We start from the raw sequence: 26086 nt of genomic DNA on the forward strand, positions 1-26086 counted from the left end.
CATTAATAAGAACAGAATAGGAGGTGACTTTGACCCAAGGCCATGATCACTGTGACATTCTAATGTTTTGACTTCAGGGTCAAGTATATATCCTACAAATGCCTGATAATGTGGCATTAAAGTAAAATTATAAAAATTCTAAATGGAAGCAAATAGTAATGAAATATATATGTGTGTGTGTGTACACATATATGTACACACACACACACCATTGTAAAAGTTCTCGAATGTAAATTATCTATATTGGCATAAATAGTACTCAGAATAAAAAAAGCTATCCCTAAACTGTTCATCTTTTAATAAATATTAGATAATATATAGTTTTTAATTTTTAGAATTTAGGGAGAGTTTTTATTTCAGTTTTTTAAGATTTTTATTTATTTGAGAGGAAGAGTGAGCAAGAGAGCACAAGCAGAAAGAGGGAGAAGCAGACTCCGCACTGAGTAGAGAGCCCCACCCAGGTGCACCTTTAGGAGACTTTTTAATATTGTGGGCCTTGTAAAAAGGAAAACCCAGCCAGGAAAATCTGAATTTATACATAAAACTTTAGGTTTATTCTGTTAAAAGTGGAAATCCTCAAAATGTGTTAAACGATATGTTATAGCTGAAAACATAGGAAGATTAGCTTTAGACTTTTTTTTAAAATTTTGAGCACATACATGTATACATAACTATTGAGTATATTGGATTGTTAGTCTCATTCCAGTTACTTGAGAAATGGAAATACAGAATTGCTGAATGCCATAAGGGACTGGGAATTAAAATGCTCAGCTTTTTAATTGTTTTGAATTAGCTTCTTAAGACCAAAGAAAAATGTAGGAAAATGCTATAATGAACTTACATAGAAAAGTGTCGTTCATTTAGTGGAGAATTTAATTGATTTTGACATAAAATCCTATCAAAACTACCTTTAGCTTACATATTGTCTGTTTGAAAGCAGTTACTTTATACTTCATTTTCCCTTTGTCCTAGACATGTTTTTTTTTTGTTGTTTTTGTTTTTGAGTAGCTGTATAAGTTATTTTTGCTTAAGGACTTAGCAAGATTACCTTTTTTTCTCCCCTTGGTTTTCCCTCAGTGGACTCTGAAATGTGGTCTTTTAGAAGAAACCAAGGTATAAAAGGTTATCTTGGGTACATAAATTTTTAAATACATTTGATTGTAGATCTGTATATAATCTCTTCATTGTTTTAAGTTTTTACATGTAAGCATGCTTTAACACCACACACCATTGGCTGTTTCAGTTGCGTTGTACCGTTAGTTACTTCTGTCCCTTACAGAAGAGTTTGAAAGATGATCCATACTTAACTGCATTGTGTTTACCTCAAGCTGAGAACTGGGGCCCTCATGTGAGCCAGCAAAAGCATTAACCAGTATGTTCTAGTTAAGAACAACAGATAAGGGGCACCTGAGTGGCTCATTGGGTTAAAGCCTCTGCCTTTGGCTCAGGTCATGATCCCAGGATCCTGGGATCGAGCCCCGCGTCGGGCTCTCTGCTCAGTGGGGAGCCTGCTTCCTCCTCTCTGTCTGCCTGCCTCTGTGCCTACTTGTGATCTCTGTCAAATAAATAAATAAAATCTTTAAAAAAAAAAAGAACAACAGATAATAATACCAGTGGTTAGCTTTTAATTAATAGTTTGCTCTCAAGCTTTCAGATTATTGTATTTATAGGGAACGTTTAATTATTTACAACTACAGTAAAAAATGAATTCAAGGGGCGCCTGGGTGGCTCAGCGGGTTAAGCGTCTGCCTTTGGCTCAGGTCATGATCCCAGGGTCCTGGGATGGAGCCCTGCATTGGGCTCCCTGCTTGGCAGAGAACCTGCTTCTCCCTCTCCCTCTGTCTGCTGCTCTGCCTACTTGTGCTCTCTATCGCTCCATCAAATGAATAAATAAAATCTTTTTTTTCAAAAAATAAATTCAGACATTATCTTAGGTTACCAAATATCCTTTCCTTATTTTTCAAAGATTTTTTTTTTAATCCCCCTAAACTTTAAATAATAACTTTCAGATAATAAGATACTCTATAATGGGATCTCTGAAATAGAAACATGGCTTCTAATTCCTGTTCACCAGCTCTTTTGGTAAATCCAGCTGTGCCCTACTGATCTGATCTGTACTGCTGCTTATGCTTTTTTCTCATAGACAGGATTACTGTGAATAATATGTAATTTATTTCAAAGATGATTTTACATAATTTTGTTTCTGAATTTCCTATTTCTAGTTTGTTTCAATCAAATTACTTCAGATGGTGTTTTTTTCCTTAAAAGTAGGAAGTCAGTCTTTTTCTTTAACTCTATTACAGGGTTGGCTGGTGGATCTTCTCAACAAGTTTGGCACTTTGAATGGGTTCCAGATTTTGCATGATCGTTTTATTAATGGATCAGCATTAAATGTTCAAATAATCGCAGCCCTTATAAAGTAAGTTTGTTTTCAAATGAATCTTCAGTGTGTTCTAGAATTGCTACTTAATTCCTTGGTAAAAATTTTCTTTTTTTCAAGTATGGTTTCCTCTTTAACTGATAACTTGGATTTTTTTTTAAAGTAATGTAAGTAAGTCTGAGTTTAGTCCTAGTTGAGTATTACAAGAGGTTTTTTTTGTCTTTCTTCTTTCAGACCATTTGGGCAATGCTATGAGTTTCTCACTCTTCATACAGTGAAAAAGTACTTTCTTCCAGTAATAGAAATGGTTCCACAGTTTTTAGAAAACTTAACTGATGAAGAGCTGAAAAAAGAAGCAAAGAATGAAGCCAAAAATGATGCCCTTTCAATGATTATTAAATCTTTGAAGAATTTGGCTTCAAGGGTTCCAGGACAAGAAGAAACTGTAAAAAATTTAGAAATATTTAGGTTAAAAATGATACTTAGGTAAGATGTTTTCCTCTTGAAATAAACTGTGAATATTTAGAATCCTATTTAACACTGACTTTCTCTTCTAGATTACTGCAAATTTCGTCTTTCAATGGAAAGATGAATGCACTGAATGAGGTTAATAAGGTGATATCTAGTGTGTCTTACTACACTCATCGACATGGTAACCCTGAGGAGGAAGAGTGGCTCACAGCTGAACGAATGGCAGTAAGTCCTTTGGTTCTTCTTTCATGAATAAAAATCTGCCTAAGGCAAAAATTAGAATGGCTTTACTTAACATAGTAATAACATTTTAAAGAAAACCTTGAGACTGGGACATGTTGGGACTGATTTATGACTCTTAATTCTCAGAACTTTTTGTAATAACATAGCTTATTTGGTAGTGATACAGGTAGCTTCGCACATCTTTGATAAATTTACTGCTGAATGTAGGTATTCCAAAGTAATTATAAGCTTGTTGGGAGGGTTTGGTTGAAGTAGAGTAGATAAAGGTGATCTTGGGGATAGATTGGATAGTATCTGGTACTTGATGAATGAAGTGACCTATCGTTCACTTCACTGATGCCACTTACAGATCTTAAAACAGGAAATACAATTACTGGAAGAAGGTGTACATGAATTAATATTTTATTATTTTAAGAACCTCACTTAAGCTCTTCTGTTCATACTGTTCTAATGTTGAATGTTTAGGAAACTTTACCATAGATCCTGCTTTTTTGCCCCCCCCCCTTTTTTTTTGAAGCTGTCATTTATTTTAGAGAGTTACACAAGTGGGGGTAGGGGCAGAAGGAGAAAGAACGAAGGAGAGAGAGAATATATCCAGCAGACTCCCCAATGAGTGTAGAGCCTGTCGTGGGGATCAATCCCACAATCCATAAGATCATGACCTGAGCCAAGACCCAGCTGAGCCGCCCATGCACCCCTTACCATAGATACTTCTCTATTTTGTAGTTTTAAAATACATAAGTATGCCACTTAAAAAATATTGGAGGAATAACTTAGTGCATAGTATCTGACAGTACTGAACAGACATCTTAACAGAACTGACCTTGCTCTCATGGCAGCTTCAGTTTAATAGGGGAAACAACTATTTGGATGTGATAAAGAGGATGTGGAAGATGCATAGACATTGGCCCTGTGTTAGGGGTTAGGTGTAAAACATCTGATTTTGTATATGTGATTTGTGCGTCTAGTTTGTTGGAAGCTGAACACTGCTTCTCAGAGTATGGTCTGTGGTCAGCTTCTGGTCCTTGAACCATTGCCAGTGCTAGAGGAGTACAGAAAATGGCATCAAATGTTTAGAAACTTCTGTAGCAATATGACATTGCCACATACTTCCTGTGTTTTACAAACGTACCTGTAACAGATTAGAAATAAAAATGGACCTTTACCACCTGAGAAGTGTGCTTATCCAGCACATTTGGGGGCTTAATACTTTATTATTCTCATTAAGTTGAATACTGTAAAATTAAACAATATGGGCTGTTACCTTTTTGTAATAAACCTATTACCTTTTTGAGAGCGAGGTCAGTTCTGTTAAGATGTCTGTTCAGTACTGTCAGACACTATGCACTAAGTTATTCCTCCAATATTTTTTTAAGTGGCATACTTACGTATTTTAAAACTACAAAATAGAGAAGTATCTATGGTAAGTCAGTTTTCTTCTGTTGGTATAGAAAATAAATGCCAGTCAGCAACATAGTGTAGTGTTACAGAAACACAGGCTTATGAAGCATGTAGCCTTATTTTCAGTTCCACTTCTAACACTTCTGAGCCTGTTTACTCTTCCATAATAGGATAATATTTCCCTTATTGGGATTTTTTGGAAGATTAAAGTGCTACTGGATAAGCAGTAGTAACATAATTGGTTAATAAATAAAGCAAAAAATTAAAAGGGCGTGTTTTCACCAAAATCACAACCAGTGTAAGGAAACCAAAGATCTTGAAATGGATCTTGTTGCCCACTCTGCCTGAACCATGGTGCTTGTTATACTTAAATAACACTTCCCTGTGTAAGTGCTAGAGTAGAACCTTTTTTTTAAGATTTTATTTATTTGACAAAGAAACAGTGAGAGAGGAACTCTAGCAAGGAGAGTGGGAGAGGGAGAAGCAGACTTCCCACGGAGCAAGGAACCCAATGTGGGGCTCAATCCCAGGACCCAGGGATTATAACCTGAGCCAAAGGCAGATGCTTAATGACTGAGCCACCCAGGCACCCCTGGAGTAGAATCTTTTTAATAATTGCACTATTTCTGATTCATGGAAACATTTCTGTATGTGCAAAATTAAGTTATGTGAAATTACTGGTTTTTTTCATAGTTTGAATTAAAACAGCACATAAACCTATTACATTAGTCTGTTTTTTTTTAAAATTCCTACTAATGTTTAAAGTGTGAATAATATTTCATACATTTTTTTAAAAAGCTCCTGTGATTGTTTCTTCTTTAAAAGAAGTTTTTGAATTATGTTTAGGAATGGATACAGCAGAACAATATCTTATCCATAGTATTGCGAGATAGTCTGCATCAACCACAGTATGTAGAAAAGCTAGAGAAGATTCTTCGTTTCGTCATTAAAGAAAAAGCTCTGACTTTACAAGATCTTGATAATATCTGGGCAGCACAGGTAAGAAGTTTCAGATGTGACTCTTTGCTTTTTACAAGAAAGATACTAAAAACTAAATAGAGTAGTTGTGAAACAGGATGACCGCTTACATGGTTTGACTTCTGGTACATTTAAATGCTCATGATTTATAGAAATCTTATCAAGAATCTTTTTAAAATAGCCAGTAATACATATTTTTAAAGATTTGTGAAAGAAAAAAGATCTATGTAGTTATTTTAGAGAGAGCATGGGGAGAGACAGCAAGAGGGAAAGAGAAGAGAGTCTTAAGCAGACCCCATGCTGAGTGCAGAGCCCGACAGAGGGCTCAACCTCACGACCTGAGTCGAAACCAGGAGTCGGATGCTTAACCGACTGTGCCAACTAGGCCCCCTGAAGCAGCTAATAATATTTTAAATATATTCATCAGTTGCGTATGTTTGGTACAGGTTAGCAATTTGTAGGTGGGGTTTTTTTGTTTTGTTTTGTTTTTTAGTATTCATTACAAATTTTTGACTGAAGTATTTTATTCACACAGTGTTCTATTAGTTTCTTCATAAACTTAATTCGAAAAACAAACTTCAGTGTCAGTAGAGTTAAATCACTAGATTGATTTATGTAGACATGTAATAAACCAAAGGATTTATAGCTTTTCTGAACGAAAAGTAAAGTTTTTGGTTTCAGAGCTAGAAACTAGGTGATTCCTTTGATTACCTCAATGACAGGTTTTTACTGGGATCACTTGGAAGTATTGTTGAGTTTTAGATTACACAGCTTCATTTTTGAGTCTGTAAAAACCAAGGAAACATTCAGTTTTCCTTTTGAGCGCTTAAGGTTCCAGTTTTGGAACAGTACCATTGGTGTGCCTTATTGTAATGTTAAAATTGACCCGTTTAAATTCAGTAAATTCAGATAAAGGCTCACATGAATTCCCAAGTACACATTAACCATGTATATCAAGAAATTAATTTGTCAGGTTTTAAAGGCCAGTTCTAAAGCATTTTTTAAATGTATGAATTTTGTTATGTTCTACCCTTAGATGAAGCTGGTGGGAATAGTTTAATAGCTGTCAGCAGTCAATATACACAACTTCATCTGCTGTTCAAATTCTAATGCTATGTTTTCTTTGGTTTTTCAATAGGCAGGGAAGCATGAAGCCATTGTGAAGAACGTACATGATCTGCTGGCAAAGTTAGCATGGGATTTTTCTCCTGAACAACTTGATCATCTTTTTGATTGCTTTAAGGTAATAGCATAGTAAAGTAGTGCCACTTTGTTTTAATAAAATTACCTTATTAGATCTTTGAGTTGCTCTTAGTCAATAAATACTTCAATAGAAATTATTTAACAATTCCTGGTGTGAAGGAATTGGTCGTCTTTTTTTTTTTTTTTTTAAATGAGAACTTTTTTTTTTTAAGATTTTATTTATTTGACAGACACAGCGAGAGAGGGAACACAAGCAGGGGGCAGTGAAAGAGAGAGAAGCAGGCTCCATACGGGGCTCAATCACAGAACCCTGAGATCATGACCCGAACTGAAGGCAGCCACCTAATGACGGAGCATCCAGGCTCCTTCCAATGAGAACTTAATGTTCATTTTTATAATAATAGCCCTTATAAATACGGAATCTTTTTTAAACTCAGGTTGTGAGTTTGGATTCCTTTTCCCTAGCAGTTTGAATTTTTATTAATAGGTTCAGGTGCTCTGTAGGACTTCAGGGAAGGACGATTGGTTGCAATAAAAAATAAAGTGTCAGTAATGGGATTACCAATATCTTGGTATCCTGGGGTGATGTACACAGGCAAATGGAAGTGTAATTTATAAGGTAGCCCAAGAGTGCCCCGATAGCAATACCTGCATTGGTATCATTTTAAGGCCATATTGTGTTGTGGTCTCTCTATGGTTGCTAGTATTGGGTTTGTAAAAACCGTATGATTGGTAAATATGTGGATTAAGAACATACGACTTTATGGCAATAGCAGTGTTCACAAGGGTAGAGGTGTGTTGTGTTAACAACTGGCATTGGATGATAAAGGTATCTTGTTTAAAGTAACAGTTACACTGACTGCTTCGGGAACATAAGTTACCACAACCATCTTGGAAATAGATTGGTATTTCTTGAAAAGTATAGAATTTTCTTGACTCATCAATTTGACTTCTCAATATATCCTCTAGAGGAACTCCTGCATATGTGTGCCAGGATAACACTTTAACATTTGCAGCAGAATTATTTGTAATAGCAAGCAAGAGAATGGATAAATTGTGGAATGTTCCTACAATGAAATAGTTCACAACAGTGAGAAGCAGATTTGAGCAATTCAACCACATGGATGAGTCTAATAAAAGTTGAAGAAAGGAATAAAATCACACAATTCATATACCTTGATTGCATTAACATAAACTTCAGATTAAGACCCCAGCTAGCTTCTCAAATGTTGCTTACCATGTTGTTTTTTTGATCTAGGTAATTGTTACACAGGTGTTTACATTATGTACTTTAGTAATGGTATATATTTATATCTTTCTTGATGGGTATTTCCCAATAGAAGAAAAAAATGTGAATTACTGGCTTATACCTCAGACCAGGTAAATCTGCATTACTTGGTATGAGGCCCGGGAGTCTGTATTTTAAGCAGCATTTTCAGATGAATCTTAAGTATATTAAAATTGTAAATAATTGCCTTACGGAAAAATTCAGTTTGAAATCTATCAAAGGCAGCTTAGGAAATAATAGAATCCGTTATCATGGGTACTCTAAAATTAATTGTCATTCAGTTTTAATCTTGAGATGACTTCCAAATTTGCACGTACATGATCAAGATGGCCATGGTAGAAATAGAAAAGAAGAAAGAGGTCAATTGCTGTTACAGCCCCGGAACCCTCCTCTTCTAAGGATAATTTAAATATAATAACAGTCTAAGTACAAACATGGATTGCATTCTTTTTTTTCCCTCCCCTTGGCTAAGCTGGTGTTTACTGAGCACTTGTTATTTGGTAACAAGCACTGTTTTTTGAAATATTGAAACTTTGTCCTAAAGATGATTCAGAGGAAGCATGAAGTCCAGATCACTTTGCAGTTCTTTATGGACTGGAACCAAATGATTTCAGACATGTTGATTAGTTTTTATATAGGTATTTGCATAGTCTAGTTTTAAGTAAGTCTTTGTTCTTAAAGCAGTTATACCATTGTACAGTCACGTCAGGGTTTTCACATCCTTGCCAGCAGTTGTTTTTGTCAGAATTTTGGATTTGTGACAGTCTTCTTGGTGTCAAGTGTCTCGTTGTGGTATTGGTTCTTAGATCCTTGATCACTAATGAGGTTGAACACCTTTTTATATGTTGCTTTTTCTTTATTTTATTGGGAAAACCCTACTGAAGTTTTGTTCCTAATTTTTCCTATTGGCTTGTTTTTTTCTTAGTGGTTTGTAGGAGTTTTTGGCATTCTCAGTGGTAGTCCTTATCAGTTCAAGTGTTGCAAAGAATTTCTCCCAGTCTGTCGTTGGTCTTTTTCACTCTCCATATGGTGGCTTTGGATGAATAGGTGTTCTTAACTAATTTTTTCCTTAGTTGATTTTGTGTGTAATTATTTTAGTATATATCCCTCAGAGATGAGTACATGAAGGAAAAAATATTATCATTATCATACCTAAAAAAATCTAATAGTTCTGTAGTACTGTCAAATAGTGTTGAACTTCAGTTTTCTCAGATCATTATTTTTGACATTTGTTTGAATCAGGATCCATACTTTGTAATTGGTTGTATCCGTCTCTCTTTGAATCTAGTTTCCCCCTTTTTCTTTTTCATTCTGCCTGCAATCTATTTGTTAAAGAAGCTATAATTAATGATTGTTGTGTTGTTTTATATCAATAGTATAAAATACAGGCTTGTGGAGGGTTTTTTTTCCCTTTTGCTAGAATACGTCATAGGTGGTCATGTGCTCTTAATTCAGGAGGCATGTAATGCCTAGTTACTTTTCAGTTAACTTTCTTAAGATCTTTTTTTTTTTTTTTAAGATTTTATTTATTTACTTGACAGAGATCACAAGTAGGCAGAGAGGCAGGCAGAGAGAGGGGGAAGCAGGCTCCCCGCTGAGCAGAGCGCCCGATGTGGGGCTCGATCTCAGGACCCTGGGATCATGACCTTAGCCAAAGGCAGAGGCTTTAACCCACTGAGCCACCCAGGCGCCCCACTTAAGATCTTCTTAATTGTATATCTAATATTTCAGTTTTTTTCATGTATCCTTAGACGTTTTTATATTTTTCATAATTTTGAGGGGTCTATGAGGAATTACAAGTATGCGCTAAAGTTGTCTTCCAAGATAGCCCTTATTTATCAAATTGTAAATGTGTAATAATCCCATTGAAAGAATCTCCTGTAATTAACATAGTCATCCTTCTTTTGTTTGCTGTTAGGTTGATTTCACTTTATTTTCTAATAAAAACTCATTAGCAGCTTTATACCTACATTTCTCATATTGTTTAGCAAAACATCCCTGGCCTTTACCCGTTGCATGCCGCCATCAGACACACCTCACCCCAGGCGCATTGAATAAACTGGGCATTTGTAAAAATACCATTTTCAGAGGGTTTTTTTCCCCATTGTGGAGATTTTAAATGAGTGTTGTATCTTCTAAATTGAAATGTAATAGCACCATGTCATTTCTGCATATTAGAAATTGTTTTTATTGGTTAAGAACAGACTTTGTTAGACTATCTTGTTTTTATATGATTCACGCACAGTGTTCTCTCATCAGCTTTTAAAATTTATTATGAAAATCTTTGTATATATCAGGTTGTCATTGCCATCTTTTAATACAATTTTTCTTTTCTTTTTTAAGATTTTATTGATTTGAGAGAGATCACAAGAGCAGAGTGGGGTAGGGGCAGAGGGACATTGGGGCTGAATGCCATGACCCTGGGATCATGACCTGAGTAGAAGTCAGATGCTTAACTGACTGAGCCACCTAGGCACCCCTTAGTATAATTTTAAATTCACAAATAACAGACTGAATCTCAGGCAGTGGTTTTCAGCAAGTCAATTCTGCACCTCTCACCCCCACTATCAGAGATAATTTGGCAGGAAATGAACATAGTTTTTGTTGTCACAGCTGGGGGGGAAGAGTTGCTACTAGCTTCTACTGGGTAGGGGCTAGGGATGCTGCTAAACATCGTACTGTGCACGGGACAGCCCCAACAACAAAAATTTCTCCAGCCTAAAATGTTAGTACCAAGGTTGAAAAACCCTGATGTTAAGTATTTAACTATAAAGAGGGTATTGTTTGGTTGGGTGTGGGTTTTTTGTTTTGTTTTGTTTTGTTTTTTTTGGTCCTCATGTTTAATTCGGCCCTATCTTATCTCAGTTATTACTAGAATAATTCTGTGCTCAGGTGTGTTTTTCCCATGAATATAGTTAATTCCATGATGCCTGATTTTATCACTGATGGGTAAATTTGTTGTTTCCATGTCATTTTAATTTTTTTTCTAGGCCAGCTGGACAAATGCAAGTAAAAAGCAGCGTGAAAAGCTACTTGAGCTGATACGTCGCCTTGCAGAAGATGATAAAGATGGTGTGATGGCGCACAAAGTGTTGAACCTACTGTGGAATCTGGCCCACAGTGATGATGTACCTGTAGACATCATGGACCTGGCTCTCAGTGCCCACATAAAAATACTAGATTATAGTTGCTCACAGGTAAGGTGAACCTTCATTCTCAGGATGGCTTAAATCTAGAATAGTTCTACATCTTTTGATGTTAGTTTTGAAATGATCTTCAAGAATTGACTCACTTCCTTCGTGTAAGTCTGTCTTCCTCATGTTAGGTCTCTATGTCAAAATTTTGTGTATCATCTGAAAAGCATTTTAGTCTCCTTGGGAGAAAGACAGTATTAAAAAAGAGAAAACCAGATTATATGGTAATAACATTGTCAAATGCGTGGTGCTAAAATTACCAGTTTCAAATAGATCATAAGATACTAAAGCTGATGAGGGGCTTAAGAGGTAAGAGATTTGAGTTTTCTTTGCTCACAGGGAAATTAAGAAAAATTAATAGAATTTTCTAAATGGTAAAACATTTTGAGCCTTGCCTGTGAGCAAATCACACAACAGCTTCCCTGTATTCTAACTTGTATCATGTTAACTATTAACTTATGGTAAAATGAAAATTGTTGATTAAATAATTTTCCACTTGTTTAAACTATTTGCTACACTGATGAACTGAAATTTAGGTGAGAGCTAGTAAGCTCAAGTAGGTGTGTGTGATTCCGATTTTTTTTAAAACTACATTTGCTCGTGACAATTCATTAAATAGTATATCAAATACTAATAAGAACCTTCAGTTTGAATTATTTCATTAAACAGAGACACACACAAAAAGTAATCCAAACTTAAACTTCTTAGGTGCAGAAACCTGCATTTCTGATTACTGTTGATTTAGGGGAAGGAATAAATAAGGTATGAGGAGTGATCATATTTGAAATAATTTTGAGTTTGTAATACTTCTATGTGTCCATCTTTTTGTGTATATGTCCATATGTCCTTAGTTTTATTTTCGGTGAAACTCTTTTTAGCTTATTTTTAGCTTAGTTGCCATACCATTATTTTCTTGGTTAAATAGAAATTTTTGGTATCCCTCACTATGCTAAAACAGTCCCATGTAGAATAACAGTTGGGGTTTTGTGTTACTGCTGAATTTTATTATATGATAAAATTCTTTGAAACATTGGATAGTGCTGTTTCACTTTTTGTCGTTTTGGTAGTAAATGTGAAATAAAAATATATTCATTGCTTTTTAACACTGCTAAGCTCTTCTCTGCCATTATTACATGCTTGTGATAATTTATAAGAAGCCCTATTTTATCTTTGGAGATGGAGTTTTCCTGTGTATGACCTATCTAAAACTTTTTTTTTGTTTTAGGACCGTGACACACAGAAGATCCAGTGGATAGATCGCTTTATAGAAGAACTTCGTACAAATGACAAATGGGTAATTCCTGCATTGAAACAAATTAGAGAAATTTGTAGTTTGTTCGGTGAAGCCCCTCAAAATTTGAGGTAAGGCTTTTAACAGAAAGTCTGAATATTTCTGTTTTTACATTTTATTGGGAAAAAAATAGCACTGTAACTTGGTAAAAGCATATTTTTCAAAAGAAAGTGGGAGGTTGATAGGCTAAGGGAAAGGTTAATTTGGAACAAAAGACATATTCACATCCTTGATTTTATTGATGAGAAAGTAAGGCACAATTAAGTGATAAATACCAGAATCAGCAATATTCTGTATTACTCATGAAAGATGATAAGATATAGTTTAAAATATTTGATTGATTTTAGTTAAATTTCTGTTAGTGGTGTGTGTGTGTGTTTATACATACATATATATATGTGTGTGTGTATATATTTATAAATAGTGGTCTTTAATCATCTTACATGCCAAATTCTGGTTAGTAGAATAATTTGTCCTGGTATTTTTTAAGAGTTGGAATAGTTAATGTGGAAAGTTAAAAATAATGTTCAGAGAGAGAGAGTGAGAGAGCGCTAGGTGTTAGTACCAAGAATATTTATAGTGTGGTCAGGATTCCTGGGTACGACCATTGTGTCTAAATAGTCGTATCTTGTAAAGATTTCCTAATTGAAAGAAACGTGATTTTCTTATGTGTAAAATTTAGATGATTGACAAAGATCCTTTGCAGCTCTAGATTATTGGGATTATGCCTAAGACAGAAAAGGCCATATATATTTTGGTTTCAGTGGTTGAACTTTGTCTCGGTTTTTTCCAAAGGCTTGAAAAAATACGAAATTAGAAAAGCTGTAGTGATAAACAGTAGAGAAAATCCAGACACGTATCTTACTAATAGTAACATTTATTTGAGAGACATATTTTTATTGAGGGGCCACTGTACGTAATGCCTTTTTGCCTTTCTCAAATGAATTAATTTTTCTGTTGTAGAAAGAGTAGTTTACATATTCTTTCACAGTACAGTGGCTTCATCTCCACTAGAATAGTAATGGCTCTGAGAGGTTAATTGCTTTCAGTGAAGGTAGCAGAACATGTTGGAAAGGAACTAGATGTCTTTCTGGTGATACCTGTTGGCAAATACATGTACAAACCAAGTGTCCCAGAATGTACCTTGAAAGGCTAATAAATAAAATTTTACAGAAAGCATTTTATTTGATCAAATTCTTCACTATTATGACATAATGTTTGTGATGCTAGTACCCTAAGAGAGTTATGTTCCTGTTTTATAATTCTGGACATAACCATGTTAACATACACAAGTGCTTTACTATTTCTGTGGTATAGGAGTAGAGAGGTTAGTCATTAAAGTAGATGCCCATGTTGAGATTGGAGAATATTAATGTATAGTTTCCATGTAAATAATAATGGAATAAATGTCTGATTTTTGAGGCATTATTTTCTTTTAAATTACTTGATATTGTTATTAAAGTAATGGCCAAGAGTATAATTCTATCATGAGGAAAACCATTTAAACATTTTTAAGTAGTAGCTAAGAATTTAGATTGTATAGGCTCTTTTGAATGCAACGGAGTTTAATTGCCTAATTATATTGTTAAGTTCTTCTCGTTTCAGTCAAACTCAGCGAAGTCCCCATGTATTTTACCGCCATGACTTAATCAATCAACTTCAGCACAATCATGCCCTAGTTACTTTGGTAGCAGAAAACCTTGCAACTTATATGGAAAGCATGAGGCTGTATGCTAGAGGTATGTATTATAAGCTCACATGAAATAAGGGAAATAACAGCAACTTCCCAGTAATTTTTTTCATCAGTTACCTCACAAATGGACACCCCAAGTATTTGAAAGATGGACGATAATGTGTCTTATTAACTGTGTTCCTTTGTGAGTTTCTGTTCCATTTTTACTCTGAATTTTTACCCACCATAAATTCCGAGCCAGCGTTTCACAGCTTTTTCTTTAGTGCTTACCTTCCCCGCTCTCCTAGTTAAATTGATTTCTCTTTCTTCTTCGGGAGTTCTGCCTGCCTATACTGTGTCATTGCTTGTTACCTTCTTTGGAATGTACTGGATTTATTCTCAACCTTTGTTTCCTTACTACCATCACCTTTATTTTTTTATGAAAACTTGTGTAAGTCTGTTCTTGTTTATGTTGTAGTCCCTTTATAATCCTAAATCCTTATTTCATAAGTCTTTCAGACTTTGTGAATTAGAAAATTCATAAGAACAATGATGTGAAACTACAAGAATCCATAGGTTTATGTTGGTTTTCAAAGTGTGAATTTGTTTAAACATGTTAGGGTAGAGTTTCCTGAGGTTTCAGCAGCCAGTTTTTACGTTCCTACCATATGTAGAGCTCTGTTTCAATACTCATTTTTGCCCTCTGGCAGTTGAGTTTATCTGTGCCTAGGGTAAGGATGGGTTTTCAGTGCAGATTCCATCTTGTAGGCCCAGCTTTGTTGCCATAGCCATAGAAAGAAAACTTTCTACTACCACTGCTAGAAATAGAATTGAACATAATGGTTCCTGAACATATACTAACATTATATAGTAGGTAAGAATCTGGAGGAGCAAATAGTTATATATTTAAAATAGTATTTCTAACACTCATTATTTGGAAAGCAGATTAGACCCTTGGCATTCTTGAATAAAATCCTGAGATGCTTATAAATCATAGGATTTGTTTAACACAGGGGTAAATATCTATCTCTCTATATAGGTATCTCTCTATATATATTCCCATCTAAAATTTACATAAACATAATGGGAAAATTAAGCAGCTCTTCAGATATGCCTCCTAATTGTATTGACTCCTTGGTTCTTCCATTTACCACCTCTGGGCCAGCTGAGTCCTCCAGAATGTAGAGCTAGGTAAGCTGTCGAAGCATCAGGTGGCTAAGCACCAGGCAGTGGTCTTAACACTGTTTCAGGCCTGAGTTCCTTCTGAGCAGCATGACAAGACAACTGGAGCGATACAGGAACATAATCATGTAATTTATGTTCTGTACCAAATGCAACCAAAATCTAAGAGAAGTATAAGAAGTTTCTGTGTAATACACCAAGTCGTTCCAGCATCTGCGCTCAGTTTAACATAATGCAGATTCTTTGTTATGGTCTCCTCTCTTGCTGGTACAAAGTCCTTACAAATGCCATTGCAGGCCTTCCCCCCAAAATGGGGCCATATAAATCATATGCGCTGCATTGCTGATTTTTATTTACTTCATTTGTATGTGATGTTTCAGTTCTTTTCATTGCCAGAAATTGAGTACTATGCTGTTGGGGTGTTCAGGAGTCAATGGTGCATGTGCAGTTCAGCCTCACTAGGGTCAGAAGCTTTGTTTTAGTCCAATTCTACATGAGTCATTCCCTCCTCTCAATTTCATTGTCTAAAGAAGTCTTCAGGTTTCCCTCCTTAACATCTGAGCCACCCAGGTGGCCCTAGTTTTCCCTCCTTAAATTTTCTGTAGCTCCGGAAAGTGAGAGGTACGGCTCTTCATACAAGTGAGATTGTCTAGATCTGAAAATGACTACAAACATATTAGGTCAAGTTAAAGTATGCTGGGACAGTGCCTGGCACATAGTAGTAAGTTCTTGGATTTTTGTTACTGACGGTTCCCTGAATTCGTTGACACACCTTCTCTTTCTCCCAACTTTGCTAACTTTTCCTCCTTTCATACAGTACTCTTCAGATTAATACCAAACGGTTAGTCCTTAGATCCTTAAATATGGAGAGAGGGGCTTGAGTACTTTTTAAAACTATTAAAACCCTTCTGTTATAATGAACTTTCCAGAGTATTACGTCACTTCTGTGGTAACATCAGCCACCAGTTTCTGAACTTGAAATTCTAAAGTGAATTACAGCTTTTGTCTCTGTATAATAGAAGTAGTTCATAGATCTCATTTGGTATGAGACATTTCAGGATGACGTCAAGCTTCCATAATTTTCCGATACTCTTAATTTCTGATAACTATTCTGTCAGTATTACATATTTGTCCTGCCCATATTTCATCTCCACCAGCATCTTTAGTTTTGGAATAAAACGTTTTTACAGTAGTGTGGTCAGCTGATTTACCTCCTCTTTTAATATTACTTAGATAAAGTAATGAATTTATTAAAATTCTCTCTAATATTTATTCATGTGTTCATACTAATGGTGCTTTCAGATACTAGTGCATACAGGGATCCTTGAAAAGTTTCTTCGTGCATACAACAAAGTAGAAGACCACTTTTTTTTTTTTTTTTTAAAGATTTTATTTATTTATTTGACAGGCAGAGATCACAAGTAGGCAGAGAGAGAGGAAGAAGCAGGCTCCCTGCTGAGCAGAGAGCCCGATGTGGGGCTCGATCCCAGGACCCTGGGATCATGACCTGAGCTGAAGGCAGCGGCTTTAACCCACTGAGCCACCCAGGCGCCCCTAGAAGACCACTTTTAATTTTCTCTCACATTTGCCTTATTGGTAGGGTAGTCATTGTATTATTGACTTGAACACTTATTGATAGTTTTATTTACCATTTTTCCTGGTTTCTGAATAGAATTGTAGGACTCATTTTCATTATATATCATATGTTTGCATTCTGTTTTCTAAGGACTACCACTTCCAGTGACCTCTTTCCAGTCTCTTAGATCCAATACTGGACATTTTTAGGAACATTTTTTCACATATAAGATTTCTTCCTGAGCATCATTAACCAGCAGTGCTGTCTGTGTTAGGGTCAAATCCTGGTCTAGACTTTCTCAGCTTTGGCTCATTCCTACATATCAGTCATGAAAAGCAGTTAAATCTGTGTGGGCTCTTTGTGATTAAAAAAAAAAAAATTGAGCATTCATTTTATAAATAGCTTACAGTTCTCTAGAGTAATGGTTATTTTCTAAGGCTTGGTGTAAGGAAAGTACATAAGATGGTACTCCAGCAGCTTATTTTAGAAAGTTAGAAAGGGCTTAAGGAATTTTGTTAAGGGGTTCCTAGATGGCTTAGTCGGATGACTATCAGACTCCTGATTTTGACTCAGATCATTATCTCAAGGGTCATGAGATAAAGCCCCAAGTCAGGCTCTGCACTCAGCAGGGAATCTGCTTGCCATTCTCTATCTTTGCCACCCCCATCCCCACCCTGCCAATGGTGTGCTTATTCTCTCTCTCAGATCTTTTTTTAAAAAGGGGGGGGGGTGCGGAATCTTGTTGACATGTCAAAACTAAACAGGAGTTGGCTCTCGCTGGCAAAAATTAGGTCACGATAAATAAAAATAACTAAATCCATTGAATAAAATACAGACCCCTAAGTCCATGCTGAAAGAAAGGGAAGTGTACCAACTAATACATGTAGAACATGTGATGATAATTTGAAAAAAAAAATAAAATGGGATGAGGGGTTTCATTTTTTGAATGGTGGGAGTAAGATGCTCAGTTGACCTTATTTTTTTTTTAAGACCTTTTTTTTAAGACTTTTTTTTTTTTTTTTTTTTTAAGATTCTTTGTTTTAGAGAGAAGGGTCCAAGGGGGTGGTGGGAGAGAGAGCAAGAATCTCAAGCAGACTGTCCTCTGGGGGTGCTGCAACCCAACATGCGGCTCAGTCTCAGAACCTTGAGATCATGACCTGAACCGAAGTCGAGTTGGACACTTGTCTGACTGGGCCACCCAGGTTCCCCTCAGTGGACCTTTTCCTTAACAAAACCATTTCACTGAAATTTTAAATAATCATTAAAAGTACCTGGGAACTATTCTACAGGATACAGAAAATAGGGAAACAATTATTCAAGAAAATCTCTTGAGAAGAGCAGCAGGAATTTGTAGCAGTGGAGCCACAACTTTTACTCCCTTCCCACAGCTGCCAGTCTAGGGCTGTGGTTACACTATATGGCATTTCTTATCTTGCCCAGTTAAGTTTTGCAGAAGTTCTCTTCTAAGGCAGTCATGGTAAAACAGAGACTCCGTTATCCTGAAGTGTCTGCTCATGGGGCTGAAGCTTTACTTCAGGCATGGTAGGCTGAGAATACTGAAGCTCCAGTTATTTCCTTTGCAGCTAGCTATGTCATAAGATGGAAATTCTGTGCCTAGAGGGACAAACTGAGAAAATCGGGGGCTATTACTGTTTCCCACACACTAGTACCACTCATAGAGGCAGAGGTATCATGCTGGGAGAAGCTACTTACTATGTTGTTACCGGGTCCTGTGCAGTGGCATAGAAGTTCTGCCCAGAGGGAGAGAGACAGGCTGTGAGGAGAAAGAGCCCAGCAGTTAGGCTTGAAGGGATTGACCTTATTTGGACCAGAGCATACTATTCCTAAGGATTTTTTTTTTTTTTAAGATTTTATTTATTTATTTGACAGAGATCACAAGCAGGCAGAGAGGCAGGCAGAGAGAGAGGGGGAAGGGAAGCAGGCTCCCTGCTGAGCAGAGAGCCCAATATGGGGCTCCATCCCAGGACTCTGGGATCATGACCTGAGCCAAAGGCCGAGGCTTTAACCCACTGAGCCACCCAGGTGCCCCTTCTAAGAGTATTATTAAAAGCAGTGGAAATTTTGGTGAAGAGCAATTAAGAGGTAGCTTGTAGTTCTCTGTACTCATATTAACCCACAAAACAGCAGAGCAACCAAAAGTTGAACAGAGATATCTAGATAAAGAGAGCCAAGATGAGCCCTCCTGGGAACATAGTCAACCCTAGGGTTCACAAATGTTCTGTACATGCATTAGATTGCTCCCACTCAGAAGCAATCAGAGCAAGACATGGACAAGTTGAAAACATTCTTCAGTCCACACACCAATCCATCAACAAAGGTTGTAAGCTTCACTGGCTCAAGGACTTAAATTCAGTTTCTGACCAAACACTGGATGAATTACAAGCAACATGATGCAAGGGCAACTATTAAGAAGCCAGGCTTAAAAGTAAAATTTATCCCATTTAAAAGTAAAAGGAATAAAATACACCCCTTGTAGTCAAAAAGACTATGTTTCATAGCCAAGACTACCCTTGTGAGTGATGAGGAAGAAAAAAAACCTCTGGTACTACTACTCCTTGACTGAATGTGGGACAAAAACTATTTGATCTATGATGGTAGCCTCCAAGCCACACTCCTACCCAGTGGGTAACAGGTAATCTAACTAGTCAAGGGGACTTAATAACAGCCTTTGACCAGTAAGGGGCTAATGCTGAACCAGTAACAATCTACAGGTAGCAAGGCTGAAAGAGTAAAAACAAGGAAGAAAAACACTGTGGGTGAGATAGACTTGACTGAGTTAGTTCAGCCTAGTCCCTAAACAACCTAACAAACACCACCAACCTAGGGATTGAATGGGTGGTAGCAGTATTCAGGTTGCTACAATACATTTAAATATCGATATTTCAGCCAAAAAAAAAAAATAAATAAAAAGTCTCACCCATACATACACAGACCACAGAAACTTCCTCTGAAAGGGCCCAGATTGTAGACTTTGTAGATAAAAACTTGAAAGCAGTTACTTACAGTTACACTCAAGAACCTGTTGGAAATTTTGTCTGAAGAACTAAAGGGTAGTATCATGACAGTTTAAGTTGATAATGGCAATAACAAGATAAGAGTTTTTTTCTGAAAAAGAGAATCAAATGGAAATTCTCAAGTTGAAAAATGCAGTACCTAAAATGAAAAATTTGCCACAGGGGCTGAGCAGTAGATTTGAGCTGGTGGAAGAATCAGTCTGTGAAGATTGATCAGTAGAAATTATGTAACCTGAAGAACAGTGAAGAAAGGATGAAGAAAAATGAAGAGAATCTTAGGGAAATAGAGGACACCATTAAGATTACCAACTTACATGTAATAGGAGTACTGGAAGGATATGTGGGGGAGAGAAGGGAGCAGAAAAAGACATAATCACTGAAGACTTCTAGATTTCATTGAGAGACATTAACCTATACAAGAAGCTTAAAGAACTCCAAGTAAGTTAAAGTTAGAGAGACCTAGATGCAGGCACATCATAGTTGTAAGAAATTTTGAAGGATATTAAAAAAAAAAAAAAAGACTTCACAAGGAAACATGAGTAAAATTAACTATTGTGTTTTAGAACTTCAGAGACCAGAAGGCATTAAGATAATGTACACAAAGTGCTTGGGCAGTGGAGGGACCTAACAGCTAAGAATCTTACATTCAGCAAAACTATTTTTAAAAAACGGCAAGGGACGCCTGGGTGGCTCAGTGGGTTAAAGCCTCTGCCTTCGGCTCAGGTCATGATCCCAGGGTCCTGGGATTGAGCCCCGTGGCAGGCTCTCTGCTCAGCAGGAAGCCTGCTTCCCTTCATCTCTGGCTGCCTCTGCCTACCTGTGATCTCTGTCTGTCAAATAAATAAATTCATTTTTTAAAAAAATGAAGGCAAAATAAAGACCTTCCCGGATAAATACTGAGAATTTATTGCAAGCAGATTTGCCATGCAAGACATACTGAAGAACATAATTAGGCTGACAGTAAGTGACATGAGATAGTAATTCAAAACTCCAGGGGAGAAATAAAAGAACTACAGGCATACCTTGTTTTATTGCTCTCTGAAGATAATTGCATATTTTACAGATTGAAAGTTTGTGACAAGTCTGCATCAAGCAATTTTATCAGTGCTATTTTTCCAGTAACATTTGCTCACTTCACATCTCTGTTACATCTTGGTAATTCTCACAGTATTTCAAATTCTTCCTTTGTACTTGTTAAGGTGATGTATGATTGGTGATTATGACTTGACCAACGCTTAGATGATCGGCATTTTTTTTGAAAGATCTTACTGATTTGAGAGAGAGAGAGATCACAAGCTGGGGGGAGGGGGAAAGAGGAAGAAGCAGACTCCCCACTGAGGGGGGAGCCTGATAAGGGATTCAATCCAAGGGCCTGAGCTGAAGGCAGAAGCTTAACTGCCACCCAGGTGCCCTGATTAGCATTCTTTAACAATAAAGTATTTTTGAATTAAGGTATTAACGTTGTTTTTTAAGACATAATGCTATTTCTTGCTTAGTAGAATATGATAACAATGTAAGTCTAAGTTTCATGTGCACTATAAAGCCAAAGGCTTCATTTGACTCACTTCATTGCAATACTTGATTTGTTTTAGGGTCCTGGACCCACACTTGGAATATCTCCAAGGTATCTCCCCCAAGGAGATAGGGATATCTCCAAGGTATCCCTATAGAAGTTTTGAACACTATAAACCCATAGTGCATACCTAACAGGTTTCTTTGGAATACTCCAACCAGCAACAGCAGAGTGTACATTCTTAAGTGTAAATAGAATATTCTACAGGACAGACCATATTCTAGGCCATCAGCAGACCTCATTAACCTAAAATACTGAAATCCTATAAGTTAGGGGTTTTATCCATAATTGAATTAAATTATAAATGAAAGGGGAAATTTGGGGGTTTCACAAGTATATGTTAGGTATATGCTCCTGGCTAACCAGTGGGTCGAAGAAATGACAGCTGTGAAATGAGAGTAAACTGAGATGAGTGAAAACAAAATACCAAAACTTATGAGAGTTGCTAAGTCAGTGCTCAGAGGGAAATTTATACCTCCAGGTGTTTATTGTGAAGAAGAAAGTTAGCAGATCAGTAACCCTCAGAAACTAGAAAAGAGCAGACTAAATGCAAAGTAGGGAGGAAGGAAATAATGTTGGAAGTGTAATCAAGTAAGTTAAGGGAGGAAAAAGAATTTCAAACTAAATGTTTTTTTTTTTTTTAAGATCAGCAAAATTGACAAACCTTTAGGTAGGCTAAGAAAATGACTCAATTATGAAAATAAGAAGTGAGAGGGCATCACTACTGGTCTTACGAAAAAGTATGAGAATACCAAATTACGGAAATTGAAGAAGCAATAAAAAAGTTGTATAGACTTATATCAAGTAAGAAGATTGAATTAGTAACCAGGAATCTTACCACAAAGTTGTTCCAGGACCAAATGGTTTCATTAGTGAATTTTGCTGAACATTTAAAGAATTATCACCAGTCTTTCAGAAACTCTTTAAAAAAAAATTAAGGAACACTCCTTCTATGAAGTTGTTAGTTAACTACCCTGATAGTAAAATAATACAACGACATCAGAAGAAAACTGTAGACCAGTATCCCTTATGAGTATAGATTCAGAATCATCAAAAATAAACCAAATTGGGCAACATAAAAAGTATTATGGGGTACCTGGCTGGCTCATTCAAAAGAGCATGCAACTCTTGATTTTGGGGTTGTGAGTTCAACCCCCCACATTGGGTGTGGAGATTTCTTAAAATCTTAGAAAAAAGGATTATGTATTGTTACTAATTGGAATGTATCTCTGGAACACAAAGTTGATTTGACACCTAAAAGTCCATTGTGATGCAGCGTATTAATCCAGTAAAGGAACAAAACTATGTGATCTCAGTAGGTGAAAGATATTTGACAAAATATAACACCCTTCATTTTAAAATCATTCAACAAACTAGGAATAGAATGTAATTTTATCAACCTGATAAAGGGCATCTCAAAGATCTCACAGTTGATAGCCTCATACTTACTGGTGAAAGTGGCTGCTTTCCCCTTTGGAACAGGTATAAGACCAGGATGTCCATCCTAGTCACTTCTAATTTAATCTTCTGTTGCAGGTGCTAGCCTGAGCAACTAGACAAGAAAAATAAATCCTCACTGGAAAAGAAGCAAAACTATTACCACAGAAAACAACATCTGTATATAAAAGTCCCTAAAATCTATTAAACCTAATAAATGAGTTGAACTAGAATGCAGGAATTAAGATTACAATGCCAGTTGTATTTCTGTATGCTCAGCAGTGTGCAGCCTTAAAAATTTTATAATTTTATTTACAGTAGCCTTATAAAGAACGAAATACTTAGGAATGAATTGAACAAAAGGGAGTATCAAACATACACTTCTTTTTGCTTTTATAAAGATCTTATTTTTTTGAGTACTCTCTACACCCAGTGCAGGCCTCAAACACAAAACCCTGAGATCAGGAGTCTCAGGCCCCACTGACTAAGCCAGCCAGGCACCCCCAAAACTTGTATGTACATTTTAAACTACAGGACAATATTGTTGAAAGAAGTTAAAGATTTAAAGGGAAAGACATTCCATATCCACTGAATGGAACTCTTAATATTGTTAAGGTCATAGTACTTTGCAAGTTGATCTACAGATTCAATGCAATCCCTATAAAAATCCAAACTTCTCTCTCTTTACAGAAATTGACAAGCTGATCCTAAAAATTATGGAAATGCAAGGGACCCTAGGACCCTAATAGCCAAAACAGTCTTGATGGTAAAAACCAAAATTGGCTGGCCTGTAATACTTCCTGATTTCAAAACTTAATGCAAAATAACCATAATCAAGACAGTGTGGTACTGACATAAGAATAGATGTATGCATCAGTGAACTATAATTGATAATCTAGAAATAATAAATAGTTAAATTTATGCTTGACTTTTTTTTTTTTTTTTTTAAGATTTTATTTATGACAGAGAGCAGGAGGGAATACAACAAGCACAGGGGAGCTAAAGAAGGAGAAGCAAGGGAGCCCGATATGACACCTCATCCCAGGATGCTTGGGATCATTACCTGAGCTGAAGGCAAATGCTTAATGACTGAGCCACCCAGGCACTCCTAAATATTTTTTAAGGTTTTATTTATATATTTGACAGAGAAATCACAAGCAGACAGAGGGGAAGGGGGAAACAGGCTCCCTGCTGAGTAGAGAGCCCAGTGTGGGGCCCCAGGACCCTGAGATCATGACCTGAGCCTCAGGTAGAGGCTTAACCCACTGAGCCACCCGGGCGCCCTTAAATTTATGCTTGATTTCTTAAAAGGGTGTCCAGAATGTTCAGTGGAAAGAAGTCTTTTTGGTAAGTGTTGCTGAAAAATATATGTATGTACATCTAAAAGAATAGTTTGATCCTCTGCGTCTTACCATCCACAAAGCTTAAAAAACATACCATAGACCTAAAAGTATGAAACTGCTAGGAAGAAAATAGAAATAAATTTTTGTGGTTTTGGTTTAGGGGAAAATAACATTCTAAGAAGGTTGAAAAGTAAGATCTTGGACTTAACTACTTGCAAATGGTACAACCAAGAAAGTAAAATGACAAAAGAACAGGACAAAATAACTGTAAATCATATCTGATACAAAGGACTTAAATCCAGAATATATAAGAACTCTTTCAACTCAAAAGACAGCCCAGTTAGGAAATGGACAGAGGATCTGTATAAACATTTCTCTTGAGATAACAAATGGCTAAGGCACACAAGAAGACGCTCAATATCATTAGTTACTAAGTTAATGGAAATCAAAACTACGTTGAGATCCTATTTCACACATAAGGATGACCAAAAAAGTTGACAGAAATGTTTACATGGCCTTGCCTATACTAAAAACCATTGAATTGTACATTTTAAATGTGTGAATTTTAGGGTATTTGAATCCTGTCTCAAGATAGATGCTTTTTCAGATGTGAACTTTTTCCCCATAATGGGTTATAAAATAGACTCTAAACATTTGCATTCTATTATGAGAGGAACCAGTTTGTTAGCCTTAGCCATAGACACTTGAATTTAATTTACTCTCATCTCATTTCTTACTAATAGTTTTTTTTTTTTTAAGATTTTTTTTATTTGACACAGAGAGAAAGGGAGGGAGAGCACAAGCAGGGGTAGTGGCAGGTAGGTAGAGGGAGAAGCAGACTCCCCATTGAACAAGGAGGCCATTGTGGACCCTAGGATCACTGTAAGCAGAAGGCAGACACTCAACCAACTGAGCCAGGTGTCCCTGAAGAATTGTTCTTGGCGGCACATTTAATAGATCGCTTTCTTTTGGTTAAGTAGAAGAAAAATTTGTTTTTGTAAGGAAAATAAGAGATAGGTAGAGAATAAATAATTAGTAAACTAAGCAAACTTAGTGAATAAATAATTAGTAAATAATAAAGAATTAATGACTTTTTGACTGACTTAATATCCTTTGGTTAAAGTCAGCAGTGTTGTAGATCCATGTGTGTATAATGCATGATTTTTCTTAATTTGCAGATCATGAAGACTATGACCCCCAAACTGTGAGGCTGGGAAGTAGATACAGTCATGTTCAAGAAGTCCAAGAACGGCTTAACTTCCTTAGGTTTGTTTTAAATCATCAGTGTTGTTCTCTTTATGACAGATCAAGAGTGCTTAGTTAATGTGCTGTATAGTTAGGTCATGTTAGGGGACCTTTTTGCCTGCCACCTTATATTCCTACATGGAAATGATTACCTAAAATTCAAAGGACATTTCCCTAACTGGTTATGATTAAATACTTTTTATTAAATTATTGGCTGAGTTTTTTCTTCTTTGCAGTATTTGAAGAGAGCACATTTTAAGATTTTTGGATAGACTTCTTTCTTCATATTTGTTTTCGCTAAAAATAAGTGTATTTTTGAAGAATAAATTCCCATATTTTGATACAACCAGCTGGAGAGCCATAATCACCTTAATGGTATCCTAGTCGATAAGGAAATGGAGACAAGGGGCTGCTGGCTCAACACTTAAAGAATGGTTTTTGTCCACTGCTGCCTTGTTTATCCTTGCAGTGGCTGACAGAGGTGGTCCGAATGTGTCAATAACATTGTTTTGCTGATGATGAGGCAAAGAGGTTTATCCCCTTGAGCCATAGCTAAATGTAGTCCAAGGCTAAA

At 36.3% G+C, this 26086-nt stretch overlaps 1 protein-coding gene across 1 annotated transcript in view; it reads left to right on the forward strand.

The window, feature by feature from the left end:
- The window catches only part of USP9X (ubiquitin specific peptidase 9 X-linked), a 97550-nt gene that overhangs the window by 11669 nt on the left and 59795 nt on the right, over positions 1-26086 (forward strand). Inside the window, exons 6-14 of the mRNA XM_032329516.1 lie at positions 2304-2419; positions 2615-2866; positions 2938-3076; positions 5342-5494; positions 6612-6716; positions 10955-11161; positions 12384-12520; positions 14055-14188; positions 25446-25533. Of these exons, the coding sequence (XP_032185407.1) occupies positions 2304-2419; positions 2615-2866; positions 2938-3076; positions 5342-5494; positions 6612-6716; positions 10955-11161; positions 12384-12520; positions 14055-14188; positions 25446-25533 (1331 nt within the window). The remainder of the gene's footprint in view (positions 1-2303; positions 2420-2614; positions 2867-2937; positions 3077-5341; positions 5495-6611; positions 6717-10954; positions 11162-12383; positions 12521-14054; positions 14189-25445; positions 25534-26086) is intronic.

Source organism: Mustela erminea, chromosome X (genome assembly GCF_009829155.1).
Source record: "Mustela erminea isolate mMusErm1 chromosome X, mMusErm1.Pri, whole genome shotgun sequence".
NCBI classification, from domain to species: domain Eukaryota; kingdom Metazoa; phylum Chordata; class Mammalia; order Carnivora; family Mustelidae; genus Mustela; species Mustela erminea.